Source organism: Macrobrachium rosenbergii, chromosome 23 (genome assembly GCF_040412425.1).
Source record: "Macrobrachium rosenbergii isolate ZJJX-2024 chromosome 23, ASM4041242v1, whole genome shotgun sequence".
NCBI classification, from domain to species: Eukaryota; Metazoa; Arthropoda; class Malacostraca; order Decapoda; family Palaemonidae; genus Macrobrachium; species Macrobrachium rosenbergii.
Window position 1 is genome coordinate 1942959 of NC_089763.1, and position 25237 is coordinate 1968195.

The 25237-nt window shown below is 37.5% G+C and overlaps 1 protein-coding gene across 14 annotated transcripts in view; it reads right to left on the reverse strand.

Moving 5' to 3' along the window:
* LOC136851228 (uncharacterized) overlaps window positions 1-25237 on the reverse strand; it is a 354709-nt gene that overhangs the window by 79845 nt on the left and 249627 nt on the right. For all 14 annotated transcript variants that reach the window (XM_067125171.1, XM_067125164.1, XM_067125170.1 and 11 more), the window contains one exon: window positions 21422-21538. In XM_067125171.1, the coding sequence (XP_066981272.1) occupies window positions 21422-21538 (117 nt within the window). The remainder of the gene's footprint in view (window positions 1-21421; window positions 21539-25237) is intronic.

The window sequence follows — 25237 nt, forward strand, 5'->3', positions numbered from 1 at the left end:
CAAGCTCTTCTTTTACTTTACCTTGTAAATGCAATGGAACAGGTCGAGCTCTTGCAAAAATTGGCCTTGCATCAGACATGACATTTAAAGAGACAGTATGTTTGACGTCAAACTGAAATTCATCACCTAAATATGTTTTAAATTCAGACAAAATTCCATTCCTGACGTCATCATATTTACTCACATTTACATTATTTACCTTATCAGAATGTTGCATAACATCAGGTAACACAAGTTTAATGTCCATCTTTTGACATAAATCCCTACCTAGCAGATTAACATTACTGGAATTTACAACTAAGAATTTGTGTTTCAACATTTTGTGACCACAAGTTACATTTACATAAGTTTCTCCACATAACTTTATAGCATTTCCACTGTATCCACAAACACGGTGTTTTGTTGGAGAAATAACACAACACCTGCTCTGGCTGCATCACTTTGACATATTGTAGAAACATGACTTCCACTATCAATTTCAAAATCGACTTTCTGATTGTTAATAGAGCAGCTCAACACATATGGTGAATCAGACATAGGCACAGTGGAGTTTATTCTAAAAAAGAATTTACCCTTCTTTGAGAGCATTCACAGCGCGCCATCCCCTTATGCTGCGTTGCCACACCTCCCTGGGTCGTTGCCGCATCCCTCGGAGTTGCTTCAGAGACCGCATGCGATGACTTTGCGATGGATTTGCAACACCTAGTAAGGTGTCCAGTTTTCTGGCATTTACCACATTTCAATTTCATGGCAAAACAATCATTAGCAAAATGTTTTGCTTGCTGACCACACCTTATGCAAACATATGAAGTAGGAACCTTTTTAATACCTTTAGGCCTATATTCAGTAACTTTATAGCTTGTCTGATGACTGCAGTCTGGCTTTATATCCTGAGCATCAGCAGAAAATGTTGCCAGCAGTTTCGCCTTCTCAACACACTCGTTAAATGACTTGTTTTCACAGTCTTGTAACAAACCACTCAGAATACTTGCAGACCTTAAGCCACTCACAAGTGCATCTCGCAGAGACCAGAGACCTTCCCGACAACAATCCTTATAATTGCAATTTGAATGCAAGTCATTTAATGCACGGGCATAGTTTTCAATAGATTCATCAGGAAGTTGTTTCCTATTCAGGAATTGTACCGTTGCACCTGTCACACTCTTTTTAACCTCATATTGAGCAATTAGCTTTTCTTTGATATTTTCATATGTGGCATCTGACAGTTTCATTGGTTTAAGTCTCCGTTGGACATCAGTAACGACGTTTACAGCAAGAGATTTTACCAAAATACCAACTTCTTAGTACTGCCGTCTCCAGCTTGCTGCAACAAATCAGCAGATTGAACTGTGAATCGTTCAAGAAACTCCACAACAGTTTCTAAGCTAGGATTGAGTGCTGGACACTATGTAGCCATGTTTAATAAATTTACTTTTACCGTTGTATTCCTCGTCGCCAATTGAAATATCTTCAACTTCTTAAGTATTTCAGTTATTCTCTGTAAGGATGAATGCAGGACTTTCAGTTTATTATGTATCCCTTGCAAAGGAATTAGGAAAAGACGAGTGCTTGGAAAGAGATGCATTCTCTACATAGCTGAGACAGACACTGATTTTAAAATTCAGCGGCCTAACGGTCGTAGGCATGACGTAATGAAGACGTCACTACAATAACAGAAAATAGAGTTGATTATAAGTTAAACTAAACTAAAGCAATATACAACACCTTGCAAGCCTCTTTCCAAGACGTCTTCTTTCCAGAGGTGGTTGATTACTTCCCGAACTTGTCCTTTGGATTTATGATGTTCTGAAAGGTAAACCGTGCCATGCTGTAAGCGCACCCATGATGTGAGTCAAGGACTAGCCTGCCTCGATCCTTTCGATGATTTCCAGCTTCTTCTGGAGAGTCGGCACCTTCCCGGTCCTCTTAGGAGGTGGTGGGACCATACATAAAAAATAAAGCACCACACATAGAAAACAAATTTCTGCAATGCTGCATGAACCTCCGCAAAAGCCACAAAATCAGCAGATCGCGTTGCAACACAGGATACCTTATGGCAACATTTAATACACGGAAACTGTGAAATGATAAGCAACTGGACAAATCAGCAGAGCGTGCCTCAGAATTAGTACATTGGAGTCGTCACAGGCAGCCAATGAGAGAAGGAAACTTCTATGACACAGTCATGATGGATCTCTATTGGCCTCTCAAAAGTGAAAGGTTCAGCTCCCTAGCACAGAAGTGCTCTCCTACCCACAAAACTTCTATGACGTTATTGTAGTCATGACTCATCTTTATCAGACACACAAAGGTGACAAGCAAAATGACATTTAATGGCATTTTTTAAAGAAATTGTTGCTTTTCAACCAATAACAGTTGTGAAAGCTCTCAAGCAGATGAGGTCCATCCCAGTCCTGCCCACAGTGCTCCCCTGGCCTACACTCACAAATGCAGTTTCCCTATTCTACCCCCTCACACAGTAACCCATTCTTAGCATGCTATAGCTTAGGAGCTGTTAACAGCCTTATTATCATGCCCTTTGTCTACGGTGTTGCAAATAAAATGGGAGGCTTTTTAAACATTTTTATTTATAGTATATATAACCATGTATACTTTGCTGGGCTGTAATTACATTTAGATAATGCCAAATTGTGGATAGTGCATATGTATATAATTATGGGAATACTATATCCAACCACCTGTTCTCTAAGGTAAAAGATAAAAATTCTAGCTGACCATTGATATGTATCTTTGCAATACCACATCAAAACTCAGCAGCCTAGAATCACTGCCAGTTTGTACATTATTCAAAATATTTATCAAGTCCAAATTGTTCTTTATATTGGCATCAGAAATGCCAATTTAGAAAATGCCAACCAGTGCGTTTAGTATATCGTCAAAGTGTTTTGCTAAATTGTATAAAGCAGAACATGTAGAGTTAATAACTGGGCTGACAGAAAAATCTTTGTGCATTTTTATTAATCCATACATATCCTATTTCATTTCTGTTTAGGATAAATTGAATAATTTCCCCATAGAACTATTTTCTGTGTTGCTAAGCTAACGAAGGAAATGTAACAGTCTTGAAGATTTTAGATTTAGTTGTTGAAATGTTCTAGAATTTTGGGTAGACGTGTTCATATCTTAAAGATGCATATTACAATATTGAGAATGTTTGTTTAAAAATATGTTAAATGAACCCTAATATATTAGCTATGCCTCTAAGCATGTCAGTTATGATTTTGTTACAGGTTTTACATACAATTTTCGATTAACAGATTCCCAGAGTTCCCTGGGTTGTGTTGCATATTTAAGATTGCATAATTCTATAGTTCCCCATTGTGGGATGAGTTATTGACATTTATATAAATAACAGCATGTGATTGGCAGGGTAGTGAGTCACATATTATTTTGTACAGACATATTTTTTATGATCTCTTCAGTGTATTTTAGTGGGAAAGAAGATATAGTTTTCAGCTTCAGTACAAGCATCTAAATATTTTTACGTTGTGAGTGATTCCATAGTTAGTGAGAAGTCATTATGTTTGCCTTCTGTGATATGTTACTGAAAAAGTACTGAAACAAACATATTTTTTTAAATAAGGGGAAATTTACATAAAGACATCGGCCACTACAACTTTAAGACACTATTACTCACTCATAGTACGACAGATCGTCAACCTTACCCGGATTTTAAAGTAGCAGGGCCTTATTGTGATTTTAAAGTGATTTTAGTTGTTAAATTGAGATGGCACCATTTCTCTGAAAAAAGGACCAAATGACATTAGAAAGAGAAGCTTAGTGCGATAAGTTTAGTGAAATGCTAATACGGAAGCCTTGTGAGAGTGTCCAGAAATCAAAGGACTAAAATGTGGTTGAGCAGAAGCATTCACACAAGAGAAAAAGTAGAGTCTTTGTGTGTCACAAGCAATGACACTTAGCCATGAGCTGAGTGCATATTAAGGCTAACGACCATCAGAGGTTTAGGCAAAAGGCAGCTAGCTTTATAAAAGTATAGAAGTACCAAAGGAGGAGATTGCTATCATGGTTTGTGCGTAGCCCTGTTGGAAGACTATGGCAAAGATGGAGAGCTGAAGTTGACAGATGGGGGCTGAAGTAACTGCTTTCCTAGGAGCAGGAAGATCTGAATGTAGAGGAGGCACTGTAGTATGTGAGTTAATGAAGGTTTTGTAGGTTGTATATAGGAGTTTGGTAACTGAGGACCAAATGATAGGAGTATCAGCAAGATTTTTAGTTGCAAAGATTAATGTGAACATACATTACTATGCAAGGAAATTATAGCCTATGCTATGTGCCTAGATAACCCGGATTATTGTCTTATTCTTGGGAATATTCCAGGTGTTAAGGACTATGAAGACTGACGATGAACTGATGATGAAAAGGACAAGTCACATACATACTGTATAACATGAGGACAGATCTGGAACTAGATGTTGTTGCTGAAACTGTAACCAGAGCCCGAATCCAGTAAGAGAAATGTAGCATCAAACCCTGGCAGTAACTTTTTGCATTCTGTATGTAGGAGGATAGGAGCTGAAAGAAGCCTGGCAGAAGGACCCCAGTCTAGTCAAGCAGTTAGCTAGGAGCAGGCAGATCTGAGGAGCAGAGGAAGAGGCACCATAATTTTTCAGTTAATGAAGGTTAGGTAGCCAAGGAGAAACTGACAGTACTACAAGATACAGGTTATATATGAGTTTGGCAACTGAGGACCAAATGATAGGAGTATCCTTAGGTTCCAGTTGCAAAGATTAATCTCAACACACTTTACTGTGACGGGGAATTGCCCCACAGTAGGCCTATACGTTGCGTGCCTAGATAATCCAAGTGTGCTAAAATTAATGCTGAAAAAGATGTGCCAGGGGAGACTGAAGGATTGATCCTGCTATGTACCAATATTCATGTATCAAGAAATACTGCAGTCAAGCACTGAATTTTCATAGTTTGAGCTATTGTATGGAAGGACCATGAGGGATCAATGAAGATTCGCAGGAATTATGGATCAAAGACCATGTTGGAACTAAGGAAACACCTTGAAGGGACGTTGACTAGCCAAATAGCTTACCACCCTGCCTAGTCGATGCTGCATAACCAACAACCATAAACAACAACCATCACACTTTAAACTAAAAACTTGATGAAAAAGGTAATTAGCTAGCTTATTTTCCCATATTTGTAACAAATTATCTGTATGAATACACTTTTAAAATAAAAGCGAACCTCATTTTCTCTCTCTCGTATACAAAACACAATGTGGTAGGTGAACTGTATGTTCCGTTCGTTACCAAATAACATGGATATCACTTTGTTTTTAACTGTTTTGCTGAAACTCATTAAGAAATACTGTATAACGTTTAAAAAAACATTTTACATAAAAGAGCAAACATCTTTTTTTATCTCTTGTACATAACATCCAATACAGTAGGTATATAGGTATATACAATATGAGCTACCCATAGCCTAGGCCCTACAGTACCTGTGTTTACCCACAGCCTACTTTAGTTTATCACCATTAGTGTACTTCTATACAGCAACTTTCTTATCAGTTGTTACCACACTGTATCATATTTCATTTCTTTAGCTTATCATTTAAAGAATTTGCCTTTTTTATTCACTGTTGTGTTTCCTTCCTTGTATTATGCCAAGTATTGCAGCATTCATATTAAGCCTAGAACAGTTGCGTCGTGAGGGTTGCTGGCGCCCGGGGGCAAAGTCTGTTATGGCACCCCCAAAGAAAGGTGGGGGGGGGGGGGGTGGCGGGTGGCCGGGGGGACGACTATTTTCATTTGAGTGTGATAATCTTGGCAGGAAATGTTTGTCTTCATTATTTTAGATATACTGTGTTGAAAACAAAACATTCTAATTTTTGCATAATAATATTCTGGAATGATAGAACACAAACCGAACTTGCAAACTGAAACAGTTTATTTTACATATAAAAGGTATACTGTAATTAATTAATCATTAGCCCTCATAAATAAATCCCAAAATGTTGATAAGTAAAATGTAGATTATAGTAAATCATCACAGTAACCAGTAACTCTTAATAACCAAAGACCAATTGAAAATTAAATAAATTTGACTAAAAAAGGAGTTAAACATTAGGGAATACCGGGGAATAAGAAAATCATGAAAATGTAGCTTACAATTTGTTGTCAGCATAGAAGTTAATACTAGAAATAAAAAAGATTTTGTGATAAAGACTGAATAGTTGTAATGCCTGAAAAGAAAACTGTTAAGAACAAAGGTAAATTAGTTCACTAACTATAAACCTTGATTTTCTTTAAGGAATGTTTAACATACATCAAAATAATGAAAACAAAAAGATTAAAGTGACTGATGCTTAGGATCCATCACTTTAATCTTTTTGTTTTCATTATTTCAATATCTGTCTAATTATCTTTGCATTCTAATACCTTTATACCGTTTTATTTCCTTGCATATGGTTGATCATCAACCATATGCAAGGAAATAAAACGGTATAAAGGTATTAGAATGCAAAGATAATTAGACAGATATTGACAACAGAAAACCTAAACAAAGAACAGGATTGACAATGAATTGTAGGACACTAAGTATTGATGCACGTTACAGTGTGTTTACAGTTTTATCATTGTAGCTTTTACAGCAGCAAATTTGTCTATCACGTCATCAAAGTTTATTTTGCTTGTGATCTCTTGCTCCACACTTAGTAGAGTTAAAGCTGACAGTCTCTCTTGCCCCATGGATGTTCGTAGATGCGACAAGATAAGTTTCAACTTACTAAATGATCGCTCACAACTAGCAATTGATACTGCAATGGTCAGCAGTATCTGAAGAGCAACTCGAAGGTTTGGGAAAACACTTTCATCCCCATACTGTACAATGAAAAAGTAATTCCTGTGGGTTAGTAATCAGAACATCATCTCGTGTTTCAAGCAGCATTCTGCAATCTACAATTTCGCTGAATAGTTCCAAGCCATCTAAGTCAGTGTCACAGAAACTTGCCACATTAATGCACCTTTCTTTGATGTATGCTTCATTGGTTGTATGAAAATGCAGAAATAATTGTAGTCTGCAGTTCGTTATGCATAAAAAATGCTCACGAAAGAAAACGAAATACTAGATTGATGGGTATACCTATCCAATATCTTTGCACTGACTCACAGTCACTGAACCACTTATTTTATTAGTACGTAATAAAATTTGATAGTATAGTCAGGAGCGTCATAGTAAATAATTTGCCCCTTTTGACATTTCTCTCACTCACCCCTTGGGCAAGCTTTAACCTTCCTTTGGCTGAGTGATCTGCCCGAGGCCTTAATTCCAGGTGCTGCCCTTTGGTGATTAGGCTACCTCTTGCTGGCACTGGAGTGACTCAGAAGAGAAAACAAGCGGGCTCATAGCAACTGGCCACATGTGCTGACACCATGACACCTGGGCATGAGTGACCTCGTGAAAGGCGCCCCGCCCAACAGACGCAACGTGCAAGCCCTCTATAGAAAATATAGTACCAGTGAATACAACCCCACCTGGAAGGACCAGAATCTTAATCCTCCGACTTTATAAAAGGGCGTCGCATGGGCAGATCACTCATAAAATGCTCATAGACGTTGGATACCCTAACCAGGACACTTGGAGTCCTCTTGCTCCCTTCGAGCTGCACCTTGCTCTTTCCCATGTGGCTGGTCTAGAAGCCTGAGTTACTTTTGTGGTGACCCCCTTTCGCTATTAACCTCCATCACTGACGTCCTGAGACGAGGAAACCCCCAATTAAGGTTCTTGAAGTCAGTCACGTACCCTATTATTTTCTCTCACTATTTTATTTTCCTTTCTCAGTGCGATTTACCTCAGTAAAACATGTGAAGTGCATAACATAGTAATGTAAGTGTATTAACCAGTGTTGCAGAATCGAGTTGCTTGGCATCATAAGTGCAACCCCCTCGAATCCCTTTAATTACTCTGTCGACTCATTAAATAACTGTTGCATTCTCGATTGCAGATAGGAGTGCTTGCTGTGGAACTGTCTCATCATCTTGTGTGTACATGGTGGCCTAACCACTGTGTCTTCCATTGCGGTGCTATTTGAAGTGGGTCTCCCTTGTGTTTCATCACGGATCTTTCACCTATTGCATAGTTGATTGTTCAACAGGACTCTGTTCACCTGTCCATCATTATTCCCCATTCTTCTGATGTATGTGTTTAATGTAAATACAACTTATTAAGTGGACCCTAAGTGCTTATCTGATCACTCCTTCATTTGAAGAAGGCCTTAAGCTGACATTTTCTAATATGTTTTGTCTGAATCCAGAACTAAAGTCAGATCCTACTACCCCACCTCCCATGGTAAGTTTCCGTGAATCTTTAGTTAAAACCATTCAATGGCCTTAATTCAGCCAAGTTAACCTCTAGGACAGATCAAAACCATATCAATATATATATATATATATATATATATATATATATATATATATATATATATATATATATATATATATATATATATATATATATATATATATATATATATATATATATATATATATATATATATATATATATATATATATATATATATATATATATATATATATATATATATATATATATATATATATATATATATATATATATATATATATATATATATATATATATATATATATATATATATATATATATATATATATATATATATATATATATAATATATGTTGTATTTATATATATGTCCCTGGTAATGTTAATCTGGATAATCAAACAGTTACTGTAATCGACTGAAGTGGCTTTAGGATATGCACCAGGTTGAAAGTCCGAGGATTATAAGGTGGGCCAAAGCCATCCAGCGCTATAAGTTTTGAATGGAGACCATTCCCGGAAAGCTCAACGTTTGTGCAAATTAAATTGAAACATCAGCAGATTAACTTGAAAAAAATAAGGAGATCATTTTTCCAGTGGGGGTGTCTTGTCAAAGTATAGTTTATGAGGTGAATTATTATTTATTTTTTTAGTACAGCTCCTCCTGGCATCGTTTCTGTGTTGCAGTTTCGAGAATAAAGGGAATCTTTAATTTTCTTGAATTTTGAACCAAGATACATTAATTTTATACATTTACTTTTTAAGAAATAATTGTGTAGTAAGAAGTTTGTAAATTTTGGTATGGTTTATCTATGCTTTAATGCTTGCCAATATGATTTTCTTAGAGGCTTTATGCCAAACTTTTTAAGAGGACAATAAGGTAAAATTATTCTCACGTTCGCACTTGTTTCATGCAGATAGAAAGAGATACTGATTCAGTTTAACAGAATCTATTTTAACATTTTGCTTTCAGAGAGGAACGATTCTTAAGACTAAAACCCTGTCACACAACATTTCCATGGGTTACATCAACCTGAATTTGAATATGTCATACTAAGCGTTGAGAATAAATTTTATATTTTTTATTTACTTCATTTTTCAATCACAACAGGTATAAGGCCATTGGCTATTATCACTGTATAACCCAACTTCACATATTGTGTGACTATATGTATATATATATATATATATATATATATATATATATATATATATATATATATATATATATATATATATATATATATAATATATATGTGTGTGTGTGTGTGTGTGTATGTGTGTGTTGACAGCTCCAATAGAATAAATAAGTGGATCACTGAAATGTATGTCATATGACCCTTGATGGAATGTGCAACAGTGTTAAGCATGTTTAGAAAATATATTGGGGCGAGATGAACACTTGTGTCAGCATATACCAGGCTGTTTGTAAACTGTAGTTCTCGCGATGAGCGAAAGGAATCTGGGTCTTGGAAATCTAGGTGACTCACGTAGGCCCGAGTATTGAACCTATTGACCTGTATCTTGTCACGGGAACTCCACGCCACAAGGGGGTGGCGGGAGAATGTTCTAGAACTATGAGTGTGTGCGTAAGTCAGCTCGTACGGGGGTCATTGAGGGATAATATATTGAGACCCCGAGTACAGACGAGGGATTTGAGCCATAACTTGAATTGGTGAACGTCCTGCCTGGTGAGGGCACTAGACTTTTGCCCGTAAAGGTGAGAAGTGATCTTTTCATTTAAAAATACCCAATTGGACATTGAGTTAATTGTGTACTCTGTTGGTTTCATTGATATTTTATTACTGAATATTTTTTCCTCTTTATTGTATTGCATATTTACCATGTGTAACCTTTGGGATGTGTTGGGTGATTTTGGTAACATGGGAATTCTTCCCATTTATGCATTTATATGTCTTTGTGCTTTGTTTTAAAGGTGACCATTTATTTCAGATGGATTTGTTGGTGGTCACATGTTAAGGGAATTTCTGACATATAACTATGACTTCGGTCGTGACAGACTTTGACATTAGTTTTGGGATATGTAATTGATCGGTGTCAAAATGTATTTACCATTCTGAGTTTGATTTTTTATTTACTTTTTGCCAGAAGTTAAGGACAGTCTTTGACCTTCTCTTCTTTAATTTTGCTTTTGTTTTGTCGTCATGTTAAGTTTGGGAATAAAACTGTATTTTGGTAGAACATGAGTTTCGTCTAGCCTTGATCTCATTTGAACTGTGACATGAGAGAGAGAGAGAGAGAGAGAGAGAGAGAGAGAGAGAGAGAGAGAGAGAGAGAGAGAGGGAGGAGATGAGTACTGACATTCCTAGATTGACTTCGATGAGCAGGGATGACGGTGTTGACTTTAAAGGTAGGTTGTCTCTTGTGCTTTTAGATTTAGGATTTTGGTTATGGAATAAGTCGGGAGAAGGATAAAACAGATGGTGGCAGCATAAACTGGTAAACACGCCTTCAGAGAGACGGGGTCTGGGTAATTAAAGTAGGTTTCAATGGATAAAGTTAAGTATACCTTAGTTTAACCAGACCACTGAGCTGATTAACAGCTCTCTTAGGGCTGGCCCGAAGGATTAGATTTATTTTACGTGGCTAAGAACCAATTGGTTACCTAGCAACGGGACCTACAGCTTATTGTGGAATCCGAACCACATTATAGCGAGAAATGAATTTCTATCACCAGAAATAAATTCCTCTTCTTCTTCATTGGCCAGTCGGAGGTTTCAACGGATAAGTTTGTTGGGTAGGTTGGCACCCATGACTGATGAGTGATGACCGTAGCAAGCCAGGAGACGATTGACTCGACATACTTTGAGGGATTTAGTGTCATTCGACAGTGGTAGTGTTTAGGTATATCAGGGGTGTGCAGATCAAATCTACGCAATTTATATTACGGTGATGTGCTAATTCTTAGTGTATGTAGTGGGTGATTAGGCCTCGCAAAATAGCTGGGACGTGGGAAAGAGAAGATACATATATGTTCATTTTTTATTTTTGGGATACAGTAATTCCATGTTCTTTTGGCTTTCTGTCCGAGTGGATTCCCATTTCATTTCTTTCTTTTTATTATTATTATTAAGTGTGTTACAGTAGGAGCCTAAAGGGAACAAACTGAGTTTAGTTGATATATGGTTTTATTATTTCCTCTCCTCTTTCCCCTTTGTATTTTGAATATGTTTTGGTTTTACTGTGAGTTTAGCATATTGAGTAAATATATGTACCCGACGCATTACATACACGTATGCATGTAGTGAGTGCTTTGTGGTCAGGGGAGGCGTCGTCACTTCTTCTTTCTGCTTGGGTTAGCATTCCTGACCAAGAGATAAATTTAGCTGTTGGTCTGTTGTGCCTTTGTTCTGAGGGCTCAGTAGAGTTGCTTGCATTGCAACGCAGTGGGGGTGGGGGGTTGGGGGGAAGGAGTGGTTGGCATAGGGGGGAGTCTTCTGCACCCTCTTCTACCTTTCACCTCCTCCTTTTCTTCTCCCGTCTTCCTTCTCCTTTCATGTTTGGATGACTTGGGGTTTTCTCTCTGACCTTCGAATGGTTAACCGGGTGATTGACTAACCTTGACCATGAGTGTGGGAGACGGTGGCTGTTTTGTTTTTTTTTCCTGCAGGGTTTGCTTATAGATTTTATCTATTTTGAAGTTTCATTTTTTTTTGCCTCCGAAATATTTCTTTCTGGTGTCTTTTGTTTGTTTTATCTTAGATGAAGGGGAAATAAATATCTTATTTTTTTTTCTCTCTCTCTCTCTGGGTCTTCTTTCATGGACTTAGAGAATATTTTTTTGTTGTTGAGACTTCGGCATTGTATGGAATTGATGAGATCCGGTCGTGCTCTTGATACTTGGAGTTCCTTCGGTTTAGACAATATGGCAGGCGGGGATGAAGACAAAAAGACCTTGGTCTATAAGGTCACAACAATATCTGCTGGAATTCAACCCTTTCTAGGGTTTGTGAATGGGACTCTTCCCCAACCGGTAGAAATTTTTATTGAGGGGGTGGACAATTACCACAATGCTAAGAAAATTACAAATGGCAATGAAACATTTAACAAAGGTCAAGGATTCCTCGCCCTCGACAAGGGTGATATTGGTCAACGTTGCTGTAGCTATTTGTTTAGCAGTTGTCAAACATGGGATGATCTCAAAGGTTTCCTCAGGAGGGCATATGGCGTTGCTGAAACTGGAGATGTGGTTCGTGACGTTTAGGCTCTCTTTAAAGTAAGGAAAGGCCAAGATTCGATGGTTGGCTTTAGCTCTAGGATGTACGATCAGACTATAGATTTAGTAAAGAAATTGGGGGGGTCTGACTGGGCAAATGGTGACAATATTTCTTTGGATGACTTAGGGAAATTATTGAACTTCTCATCCCTACTACACGAGGTCCAATGTGCTATAGTGAATAGTTTTGATAAGAATACCGAGCATACGGCTGATGAGGTGCTGATTTTCTCTCAGGTTCGCAAACACATGCCAAAATGTCGTGCAGTTGATAGTACCTTTTTCAATGGGATACCGAAGGTTTCTTCGGGCATACCAAAGTATCCGTCACAAGGGGATTCAGGTTTTGCCTCTGCCAGTTTTTGTGACAAGGTAGACATTGATAGAAAACCAGTTTTAGCTTCCAGTAGCCTTGGTGCTAGGGTAGACAGTGGTAGGATCTTCATGGATCGAACGCCACAGCTTCGGTGTTTTAACTGTAATACTGTGCGGGATGCAGGAGTGCAAGTCACTCTTGGCAGTCTTGTCCGTCCCAAAAACAGGGTAATGCTAGACCTCCATCCCAGAGCTTTGATAGTCCCATTAGGAAAGCTCCTCAAGGGGGTTATTCAAAGGGATCTAGGGATCAGCAGAATTTTTGGAAGACCAATCAACAAAAGGAAAAAGGATAATGAATTGTTCTTGTCATGTAGCACTTTTGGAAGATGCTCCAGAGCCAAAGCCTTTAGTGAAGGGGACTGTTTCTGGTTCTGAGGTTTTAATTTTTATTGATACAGTGGCCTCTGTCAGTTTTTTGGACTTTGAATTTTATCAGTCGATGTTTTCCCAGTACCCATTGAAACCTTCGAATGAGAAGGTATGTGATGTTCAGGTTCATAAGTTGGATGTTTTATGTTTGGCAACCATTTGTTTCACGCTAGGTAATCAGTTAATTAGGGAACTAGTTTTGGTGATCAAAGGTGTTGCTTTAGGGAACAGAATTGTTTTGGGTCACCTGCTTGCCGGCGTAACACAGTCTCCATACATATCGGGGAGGGAGGTATTACTGTTGGGGTTCCTGGTGTGTTTGTCCCGTATGTGGGTACTAGTGAAATGGAGGGAAATACTTTAATGGGTGATAATACGAGTGTTATTGATGATAATATGGGTGATATTCATGATAATATGGAACCTGTGGTAAATAACCAGTTACAAGGTGATATTGAGCCTAAAGGCCAGGAGAATAATTTATATAAAGGTGTTTTGTTGGATGATTTGGTTTTAGAACCAGATATGACCGGTCTGGTTAGAGTTCAGTTAAAAGGTGTAAAAATGTCTAGACAAGTCTGTATAATTGAGGGTAGCTAGAAGCTTAAAGGGGTTGTGAGTATAGTCTCTGTGAATAATATCATAGGAGTACTCATGTTTTGGATTTTGAAGACTGGAATGAGGGAGCTGATTCAGTTGCTCTCGTAGTGAATCAAAATGAGTTTTCTGATGCAGAAATGCAAATTAGGAGAAAGGCTTTTAGGGAGCATTTAGCTAATGCTGATTGGAAAGAATATATAGGGGACTTAAGTGAGATGCTGGCGGATTTTTCGGATATAGTCGTCCTCACTCAAAGGAAATAAGTTAGGGTTAACGAATGTGTTAGAACAGAGGGTGCACCTCGAGGAGGGGACTAAGCCAATTTTTGTCCCTTCGTATAGGATATCCGTTAAGATTAGAGAGCAGGTTGAGCAAGAGGTTAATAAGTGGGAAGAGGAAGGTATAATTAGGCCTAGCTCCTCACCTTTTAATTTTCCATTGTTGGCAGTGCCAAAGAAAGATGGCTTGATCCGTGTGCTTGTAGACTTTAGGAAGCTGAATGAAAAGATGGTACCTGACAGGTATCCATTCGCATGCTTGCTGGACGTGTTTGTAGAAATAGGGGTAAGAATATCTATTCGTCGATTGATCTTATGTAAGGGTTTTTACAAGTCCCACTCAGTGATGAAAGTCGGGAATTTACGGCCTTCTCCATTCCCAAGGGCCACTACGAGTTTACACAGATGCCTTTTGGTTTGTCAGGTAGTTCTATGACTTTTACGAGATTAGTGAATACAGTTTTGCAAGGGTCTCTAGGCAAGTCCATGTTTGTCTACACGGACGACATCTTAATTGCCACGGATTCGACTGAGGAACATTTAGAGGTGCTGAGGGAAGTACTTAGGAGGCTTAAGTTGGCAGGTTTGAAAATTAAACTGGCTAAATGTGATTTCTTGAAGAAACAAATCGTATATTTAGCCCACATCATCTCTAAGGACGGAGTAAGGGTGAATGGGGATAAGATTAAAGCAATTGTCAATTTTCCTGTCCCCAGGACCAAGAAACAGGTATGGTCGTTTATAGGGATGGCAGGATTTTTTTAGGAGGTTTTGAAAAGATTTTCTACGTCTTCAGCTCTCTTGACAGATGTTTTAAGGGAGGATGTACAATTTTTATGGGGCACATCGCAGCAGTCAGCCTTTCAGAAAGTTAAAGATTCTTTAATGAGTCCTCCAGTTTGTGTTTCCCAGATTTTTTGTTACCTTTCACATTAGTAAGGAAGGAATAGGCACATGCCTTATGAAGAAATCTGATGGCAAATTGCATCCCATAGCTTTTTACAGTAGGAAATTTAAGACACGGGGTAGCAATGAGAGGTTGATGGCTACAATTGATAAGGAGGCATTTGCCATTGTATCTAGTTTGGTCAATTTTAAGATGCTGTTAATGGGGAATAAAGTGGAAGTTCTTACAGATCATAAGTCGTTGTTGGACTTTTGACAATTAAGTATTTTGATGCAAAACTCAAATACATAGATGCTCTTAGTAGAAGTTTTTATGATACAGAGGGTACCCAGGCTTGTTTTGTTACTGGTGATTCTATAGACTGGGATACTAGCCTTGGTAGAGAAGAAACAAGATGAAGACGAGGTCTTAGCATATGCAAAGGCATTCCTCAGAGGTGAATTGATTATGAAGGGTTATGAGTTGACTGTTTCAGATCTGGAGTTAGAGGACAATTTGTTAGTGAGGAAAGTTAAATATAGGTTAAGGAGTAATGAGAATACAGGGTATATGACACCGATTGTAGCCTAGAAAGTATTGATTCCAGTAGTTTTGGAAACAGTACACTGTAAGTTTGGTTAGTCCACATTTGGAGATTGAGGAGACGTTTCATGAGGTACGTAATAAATATGTCTGGAAGGATATGTCTTCCACAGAGAGTTTTGTGAAGGGATGTCCTGTTTGTAATGCATGCAAACCAGCAAGGGTTACTTCTTGTAAACTGGGTTCTTTTCCTGTCCTTAGTAGACCATTTCAGTGAGTCCACATGGACATTTTGGGGAATTTTTGTGCATCGGGCATGGCTATAGGTATTTATTAGTAGTGGTAGATGAACTGATGAGTGTGGTGGAAATTTTTCCTCTAAAGCATAAAATGGCAGAACCTTACCTTACCTTACCTTACCTTACCTTACAGTTCGTTCTGGTTGCCCCAGGTCCCTTAGTGTGAGGCACCTCTGATGTCTACCAGAGAATTGCTAATGCATCTTCCAGTATATTTTGCATCTTCCAATCTTGGATGGTCTGGGATGCACCTTAGATATTTGTCGAGCTTATTCTTAAACACATCTTCGCTCATTCCTGATATGTTCCTCAGATGAACTGGTAGCGCATTGAATAGATGCTGCATTATCGATGCTGGTGTGTGGTGAATTAATGTCCTGTGTACTTTCCTTAGTTTTCCTGGTATAGTTTTGGGCACTATTAATTTACCTCTGCTTGCTCTTTCTGATATTTTTAGCTCCATGATTTTTTGGTAATTCCTTTTATCTGTTTCCATGCCTGGAGTATCATGTAGCGTTCTCTTCTCATTTCGAGACTATATAAATTTAACAATTGTAGTCTTTCCCAGTAGTCAAGGTCCTTAACTCCTTCTATTCTAGCTGTAAAGGACCTTTGTACACTCTCTATTTGTGCAATATCCTTTTGGTAGTGTGGGTACCATATTATATTGCAATATTCACGTGGACTACGTACGTACGTTTTATAAAGCATAATCATGTGTTTGGCTTTTCTTGTTTTGAAGTGCCGAAACAACATTCCCATTTTTGCTTTGCATTTTGCCAATAGTATTGCTATTTGATCATTGCATAACATATTCCTATTCAACATCACATCAAGGTCTTTAACTGCTTCCTTATTTGTGATTGTCTCGTTATTAGGTCCTTTATATGTATATAGCATTCCTTCTTTATCACCATAGTTTATTGATTCAAATTTATCAGAGTTAAATACCATCCTATTACCTCTGCCCATGTATATATTTTGTTTAGGTCTCTTTGTAGCAAGTTCCTATCTTCACCACAAGTAATTTCTCTACTTATTCTTGTGTCATCGGTGAAACTTCTCACTACCGATTCCTTAACATTACTGTCTATGTCTGCAATCATAATCACAAACAGCAATGCAGCTAACCTTGTGGCACACCGGATATTATCTTAGCTTCATCCGATTTCTCGTCGTTTGCAATCACTATCTGTTTTCTGTTTTGCAAAAATTCTTTTATCCATCTTCCTACTTTGTTCACAATGTTATGTTTTCTAATTTTTTTTGCCAATATATTATGGTCTACCTTGTCAAAGGCTTTTGCAAAGTCTAGGTAATCCAAATCTGTATCTTTTTCATTTATCATATTTTTATATATGCTTTCATGGTGGACTAACAGTTGGGTTTGTGTACTTTTTCATGTTGTCCTATATTAAACAAGCTATTTTTCATTAAATGTTTCATTATATTTTTTTTCATTACCCTTTCATAAACTTTCATAATATGAGATGTCAGACTCACAGGCCTATAATTACTTCCTTCTAGTCTTGATCCACCTTTGAAAATAGGGGTAATATATGCTAATTTATGCTCATCATAAATCTTGCCTGTATCTATACTTTGTCTCAATAATACTGCAAGCAGCTTTGCAATTGAATGAACCACTTTCTTTAACAAAATGGCAGGTACGCCATCTGGTCCTGCTGCTAATCCATTTTTAATTTCATTAATAGCCTGCACAATATCAGCTTCATTAATATCTATGTCCGATAAATATTCACTATTTTCATCTCTTATTTCTGTACTATTATCTTCATTATCAGTTCTAGGTTTAAATTCACTCTTATATCTTTGCTAATATGTTACATATTTCCTTTTTTTTCATTCATTATTCGCCCTTCAGTTCTTAGAGGGCCTATTTCTACTTTTATTTTATTCATCTTTTTCGCATATGAGTAAAAAATTTTAGGGTTTTGCTTGATATTTTGTAGGGTCTTTTCTTCTAGGCCCTGTTTTTCATTTTCTTTTGACTGTATAATCTTTTGTTCTGCATTTTCTATCTTACTTTTTAGTTCCATCACTTTCCATGCATTCTTTTCTTTTGCTAGACCTTTTTTCCACTTTCTGATTTTCTGGAACAAGGTCCTTCTGTCTCTTGGTATGTGTGACTGATGTTTACTTTTCTTCTTCGGTATATATTTTTCCACTATTTCCTCTAATATTTTATATAATATATCAGTATTTACCTGTATGTTATCACTTATGAATATGTTTTCCCAGTCTTTATTTAATTCTTCATTTATTTGTGCCCAATTTATATTCTTACTATAGAAATTGTATTTTCCATATCCTTCCCATTTTTTTTGTCTCTTGCTTATCTCTGTTTTCATGTGCTTTGGAATAGACTGTTAATTCTATGACATTATGGTCTGAAAAACTCGTATTATATACTATTATTTCTTTAACATAGCTCACCTCGTTCACAAATACTATGTCTAAAATATTATCCTTTCTTGTTGGCAGGTGATTTATTTGCTGAATGTTATGTTCTAGTAGCATATCTAATAGCTTTTCAAATTGCCTCTTATCTTCTGCACTACTATTACTCTCTTTTTTATATGTATAAATGCAACCACAGTCTCCTATTCGTTCTTTCCATCCTACGAAAGGAAAGTTAAAGTTTCCGGATAGGAGTATAGTCCAGTCTTTGTGATTTCTACACATATCATCCAATTTGAAGTGGCTGTTGCATTTTTCAATGGGTTTGTTTGTCATTATGGGGTGCCTGAGGTACTGATTACAGATAATGGTAGGGAATTTGTGAATAAGACTTTAGAATGTCTGGCAGAAATTATGGGTATACAGAAAGTGATGATCCTACCATATAGACCAGAAGCTAATGGGTTATGAGATTGAGCTAATAGGAAAGTGCTCGAAGCACTTAAAACCACCGTAGGTGGCAATGATATACATTAGGACCGGTATACAGATACTGTCCATCATAGCATTAACACTATGGTTAGTGAGCCCATTCAGATGTCTCCGTTCAAGGCAGTTTGGTTGCCCGGCATGGGGTGCATTTGATTTAATGCCCGTATATTCTGGCGGGGATGATACGGTTGATCTCTACGGCAAAAGAGAGACACGCACGTCTCAGTAGTAATCTCGAGTCAAAGACACGAGAGCTGGTTGAGAGAAGTAATAGAAAATCAGCTGATGTACAAATTGCAGTGGGGAATAACGTGTTCTTGAGGGTTAATGTTAGGAACCAGTTGAACTATAAATTGGGACCCAAATTTAAAGGTCCATTTAGAGTTATTGAGGAAAAAAAAGGGAATAGGTTTGTTGTTCTGGATGAAAATACGGGGTTATCAAGGTTAATGCATATATCTAAGATCAAGAGGACAGCATTACAGTGAAGGGGAGCTTGTGTGTTAATATGTTTTTTTTTCCCTGTTCTCTTTTCCAGTTTGGTTTAGGTGGGCTTGCTAAGAGGGCGATTTGTGGGTTTTTAAAATGTGAAGACATGTGCATTTATTCTCAAAAAGGTATCCGTGACTCAAGCAGAAAATCGTATGAGACGAAGCTTTTAACGAAATCTCAACATGATCAATACAGACGGCAGCTGGCTAATCACAAATGGCACGTTTTAAAACAAGACAAAGAACCAAAGTTGGTTTCCAGAACAGTACATGAAACGTTGTGAAATCACCAGTCTTTTTCTCGTATGAGACAAAACTTTTACAGAACTCGACTGCTATTCTCTCGCCTGTCAGCGCGTTATTTTTCACGATGACAACTGAATCAAAACACAACATAAGAAATCACAAGTACAGAACACATGCTGTTGGGAGACAAAATGCACAATCACATACTACGTCATTGTTAAAACGTATTATTAATTCTAAATTACACTGTTAAGTTATCTAAATCACTAGCTCTTTTGAGATCTGACATTGCACCACATACAATATTTCAACAATTATTATCATTACACAGAACACATGATAACTACAATAGTAAATATATCAAAATCATGGAAAGATATGCATTTTATCATCAATTATTTCCTTGTACAGAGTAGCAAACTCTCCTTCACTTTCTCTTTTCTTCCATGCTTCATGTACCCACTTTCTTTTCTTCACCTTATGCTCAGCCTCTTCCTCTTCATGAAGAATTACGGCAATCATTGCCAACTCCATGTCTGAAAACTTTGTTATCTTGGAAATCACTGATTTCATGCTGTACAGAGTCACTACGGATATGTGTGCATAGGCGTCACTGAAGTGTCACGGATATCACTGACACTGAACTGACATGGCACTGATACTGCACTGATGTGTGGGAATATGCCTTTCATGCTTTCATTTCAAGTAATGAAAGCATCTCGTAGCATTTGCTATTGCATATTGCTCCCTCTCAGCCTGCAGCACTCCCTACATGACCATGAAAGTGTTTTCTTTGCAACAAAGTGACAGTAAATTTGTCTTGCAGAATAGATGTTTGATGCTGTGTGTCTACATATTCGTCCATGGTGCCAATTCCTGAATTCCTGATGACGTAAAAGACTTTTAATCAACCTAGACCTCAATTTCTGAATAACACCTGAGAAGAGTGATATTTGTTTCAAAAGAATTTGCTTAGAAAGTCATTGCCGGCTCTCTCACCTACTGCATATGAATGAAAGAGCTTAGAATTCACCAACAACTTCCAACATGAGTGATATTCCTTGTTATTGATATGGATTATGCCATTTTGCAGTATAATAAAGCTATTACGACAATTTGGCTCGCCAATTGGCATAAAATTACTTTTGATAGTTGTTCACTTGCAAATACACTCAAAATACAAATTTTCCCGTAGTTTGGTTTTCTTAATACGCACGTTAGTTTTCATTAAACTAATAAGACTCGTTATTCATAAGAATTGCTGGTTAAAGATCACACACGAGAAAAGGCCTGTCCGGCCTAAGCAATAAAATGACAATAGCATACGATTATGAGAGAGAGAGAGAGAGAGAGAGAGAGAGAGAGAGAGAGAGAGAGAGAGAGAGAGAGAGCAGTCCTATTAAAACAGTGAAGTGGCAAGTAATATCGTTGTGGAATACACATTAGAGAGGAAAAAAGACATCCCATCAGAGTAATGAGTGTCAGATAGCATCGACCTCAAATAGGCATAAGAGAGATAGTGAGATAAAACTAGATTCTTACGAATACGAGTACTGTGCAGCAACATACACTACATAAGGACAATCCGTTGTTTTAGTTGTTTGCATTTTCATTGTTATACCAGCAACCTTGCTTGGCTTGCCTTTTCAAAATGGAAAAAATTAATGAAAAAAATCGTAGTTTCAGTATAAATATAAGGAAGGAAAACCTCATTGACTTAAAATTTGTAGCTAATCAAGGTATTTGATGAAAACAGAGGATTCTTTACTCTTTGTATCATAATTATTAGTGATAGACTTTTTGTCTAAGATATTCTACGGACAAACCTGACATTGCCAGCTGCTGATGGGTACTTTTCCTTGAAAACTCGCGGCAGAGCGACGGACATGAAGGGGAGGCGTTCCTCTTGCTTGCCCTGCTGGGTACCTCGGATCGTTGCAAATCTGAGGAAAAAATGCATTCGCAAATAGAGCTTACCATTCCTTCAATATCAACATTGTCAACGTCATGCTCATCGGGAATATTGCTATTGCTTTTGTTAAGATTATAGTACTGGTAGCGGTACTGAGAGATGTACTGTAGTTCTAACAGACTGCAATAGCAACATAAAGATTATTTTGATTATATTCGTTTTTAGAGGATTATGCTGTGTGATAATTTTCTTCTGTTTTTACTTGTATGCTTGACAAAAACACATAATTTCTCTGCTTTCTACATTTTGAGGATGATGCCAATGTTTATAGATAAGGTCATAAGACTGCTTTTGAAACTCGGGAAGTTATGCTAGGGTCACACTTCGGCAATTCAAGACTGTGACCATCGTAATTTGCTCATTGCAACGCGTTTACGCTCCAGGTACGACCAAATGGGCATCAATCAGCATGATTCGTAACTGCGTCGCCGAGTTTGGTGACGTCTGCCAAGTGATGGTGTATGTGCGAGACTGCACAACACCTATGTGGTTGAGCCACGACGACTGTCAAAAGTCGCCATGTAATGCCGCGTGACGCAACTGTGTCGTAATGTCATCACAACTGATGAGACGGTGTCGGCATTCGATTATGTCGGACGCAATTAGCAATGTCAACATGTGCCGTCCAGTATGACATACGCCATGTACTTGGCAACCCCACAACGTGCTCAGTGGGGATGTGCAGTAGTGTATTGCCTCCTCCTTTGGTGGGGATGCGCAGTAGTGTATTTTGGCCCCCTTTTTTACCTTTTTGTTATTGTTCACACAATAATAAAAAGAAAAAAGTTCTTCTTGTAACTGTTCTCGAGTAATGCTACTGTAAATGCTTTTTGTACATTTTCAAGGTTCTTATGAAAAGGCATTTTCACAACGTGTAATGCTGCCATTGCATCTGTCAGCACGGGACGTAACTAAGTGGGGCATAAATTGTCATGAATCATCATGCCTTCATGGATGTCGCCGTTCTGTTAAAACCATTAAATGTGCACGGAATCAGCTGATTTTTCTTTTTTTGTTTTTGAGGCCTGAGGCCCGCGACTGATGCCGATGGGCTGCCAACCACGTCGTAATGAGCAAATTAAGACGGTCACAGTCTTGAATCGCTAATGTGTGACGCCGGCATTAGGCTACATAGTTGTACGCGCATGTTGCCGATGATTTAGGCCACGCCCACATCTAACAGTTTTTACAGGATGGCAACTTCCGTGGAGGCTTGATGATTCATAATGATTTAATTGTGATTTAGTTACGTCACATGCCAACAGATGCAACGGCACCGTCATGTGTGGTGAAAATGCCCTTTCATTCTTCAGAAAATCATGCTGAAAAATTTTGTAACTTTTCTAAATAAAAGTTAAAATTTAAAAACATCTATGTTATTACCAAATATATTTTCTTTTAAGTTGTATTCAGTGTCATGTGAAATTCTCAAAGTATATCACGAATACTGAAAATCTCGAATGCAATATATACTTTACTCAAAACAGAAAATGCCTTTTCACTTCTTATGTACTTCAGAACATTCTAATAAATTGTATTTGATTGCAGTCAACTCACAGACTTATTTGTATAATAGAAAATAATTTTTAAAAACTATGCAAAATTCCTGAATAAAAGTTAATAATATTACAAAATATATTTTCTTTTATGTTTTATTCTGTGTCATATTTATTTATTTCTGAAGTTCTTAGAGTATATCAAGAATACTAAAAATCTTGAATCCAAAATATATTTTAATCAAAACAGAAAATAATGGCAGTTGTGGTAATTAATTCGGCCCTTAACCTTTCTCTCTCTCTCAGCCCCTTCTTACAAGTTATAAGTTTTCTTTTTCCTTTATATGAACTTATGAAAATATATCATACGCTCATTTATATCCAGTTTAATATTATTGATCTGCCCGTTATTTTTTACAACTTTTAAGTTTAATTTTTTCTTTAGTTGAACTTATGAAATATCAACCTCATTCATCTCTGTTAGTAACCTTGAAAATATTGAAGATAGTTTGTACTGTAATTAAGGAAATTGTTACCCAAAAATTACTGTGTTCAACATAAAAAAAAGTATTGTTATTGAAATAACTTACTGCTTTTAGGAAAGTTTAGTACATACACAATATAAACATTTTACACAATTCATTATATTATAAAAATATGCATTGTAAGGTTAAGAGGTTATTTTTCTGGGGCAATCGTTTGCCGATTGTTCCCTTGTTGTGGTTGTTGCCTCCTTACTGGATGGATATTATTTACTTTTTGTGTTGTTTTATGCTGTGCTTCTTCTTTGATTTGTTATGCCGCTGAATTATGTAATTATTTTTGCTGCCTGGGTATTGTTTATTGTTTACTGCTCTAGTGTTGTGTATTGTTCAATGGTTGATTTGAGCATTTCTGTTTTACTGACTATTTTATTTTTGAAGTTTAACGTATATTTGATTGGTTATGTTTCTGAACCTGGCTCACCTGTACATTTGTAAATAACAAGTTAATTTTAAGGTTATTCGGTTGTTTTGTTTACTTCCCTCCTTTCGTTCAGTTTTGTCTCACCTGTTCCATCAGTCACTCATTCCAGTGCCATTTCTTGTTTTCCTTTCGAACCTGCTGGTCTCTGTTGACCAGACCATTACAACATATATACAATTTATAGCAGCAGAAGAATTTACAGTATCACAAACAAAAGGTATAAAAAGATTTTACAGCAGCATTATTAGAGAAGTTACAAGAAGAACTGTGTGGCTGCCATCGCACATGACACAGTCTGACTACTGCACATCCCCACTGTGCATGCTCAGGTGTGGTTGCCAAGTACATGGGGTATGTCACACTGGATGCCGCATGTTGACATGGCTAGTTACTGTATGTCTTCCGTAATCAAGTGCCGACGCCTTTGCATCAGGCGAGACGCCATTACGGCACTATTGTGTCTTGCGGCGTGACATGGAGACTTTGACAGTTGTCGTGACTCGACTGCGTAGGTGCTGGGCAACCTTGCACATCCGCCATCACTTGGCAGATGTCGTCAAACTCTTCGACACGGTTACGAATCATGCCAACTGACGGCGTCCTGCTCGTAATTGCATCTTAATGGCTTTGTAATGAGCAAATATTCAGCTGTTACGACATACGCAGTCTTGAATCACCAGTGTGTGACTCAGGCATTAAGATCAGAGAAATTTGTCTTGCTGTTATCTTAACGCCAGTATCTACCCTAGATGAGTAGGCTACACACATGCAGGTGTGACTCGTGGTGGCACTTCCTCGTTTGACCTTAACAACAACCAAGGTTTTCTCAGTGAAAATGCTGAAAGCTCAAAATAGGATAGCGGAAATTTAATGGACACAAATACAATGATTTTGTTCAGATGAAATCTGCCGTATCTAGAAATGTTTGAAGATGAAAGATGAAATATAGTTAAGAGAAAGAATTCCTTCAGGCATTCATAAACGCTGCAGATGTAAATGTTGTCATAGCATTGTGGGCTAACAATCAATTTAACTATGAACTTTTTTCTCAAGCTGACTAAATGCTAATTCACGTCAGCGCTTCTCTTATTATTAAAACTTCCACAAATTACTGAGATGAACTAAACTGTAGTGAGTGATGTATGAAAGTGCAGGGGTCTCTTTGAGGTTTGTGTGTGTGTGTGTGTTTTTGTGTGTAAGAGAGAGAG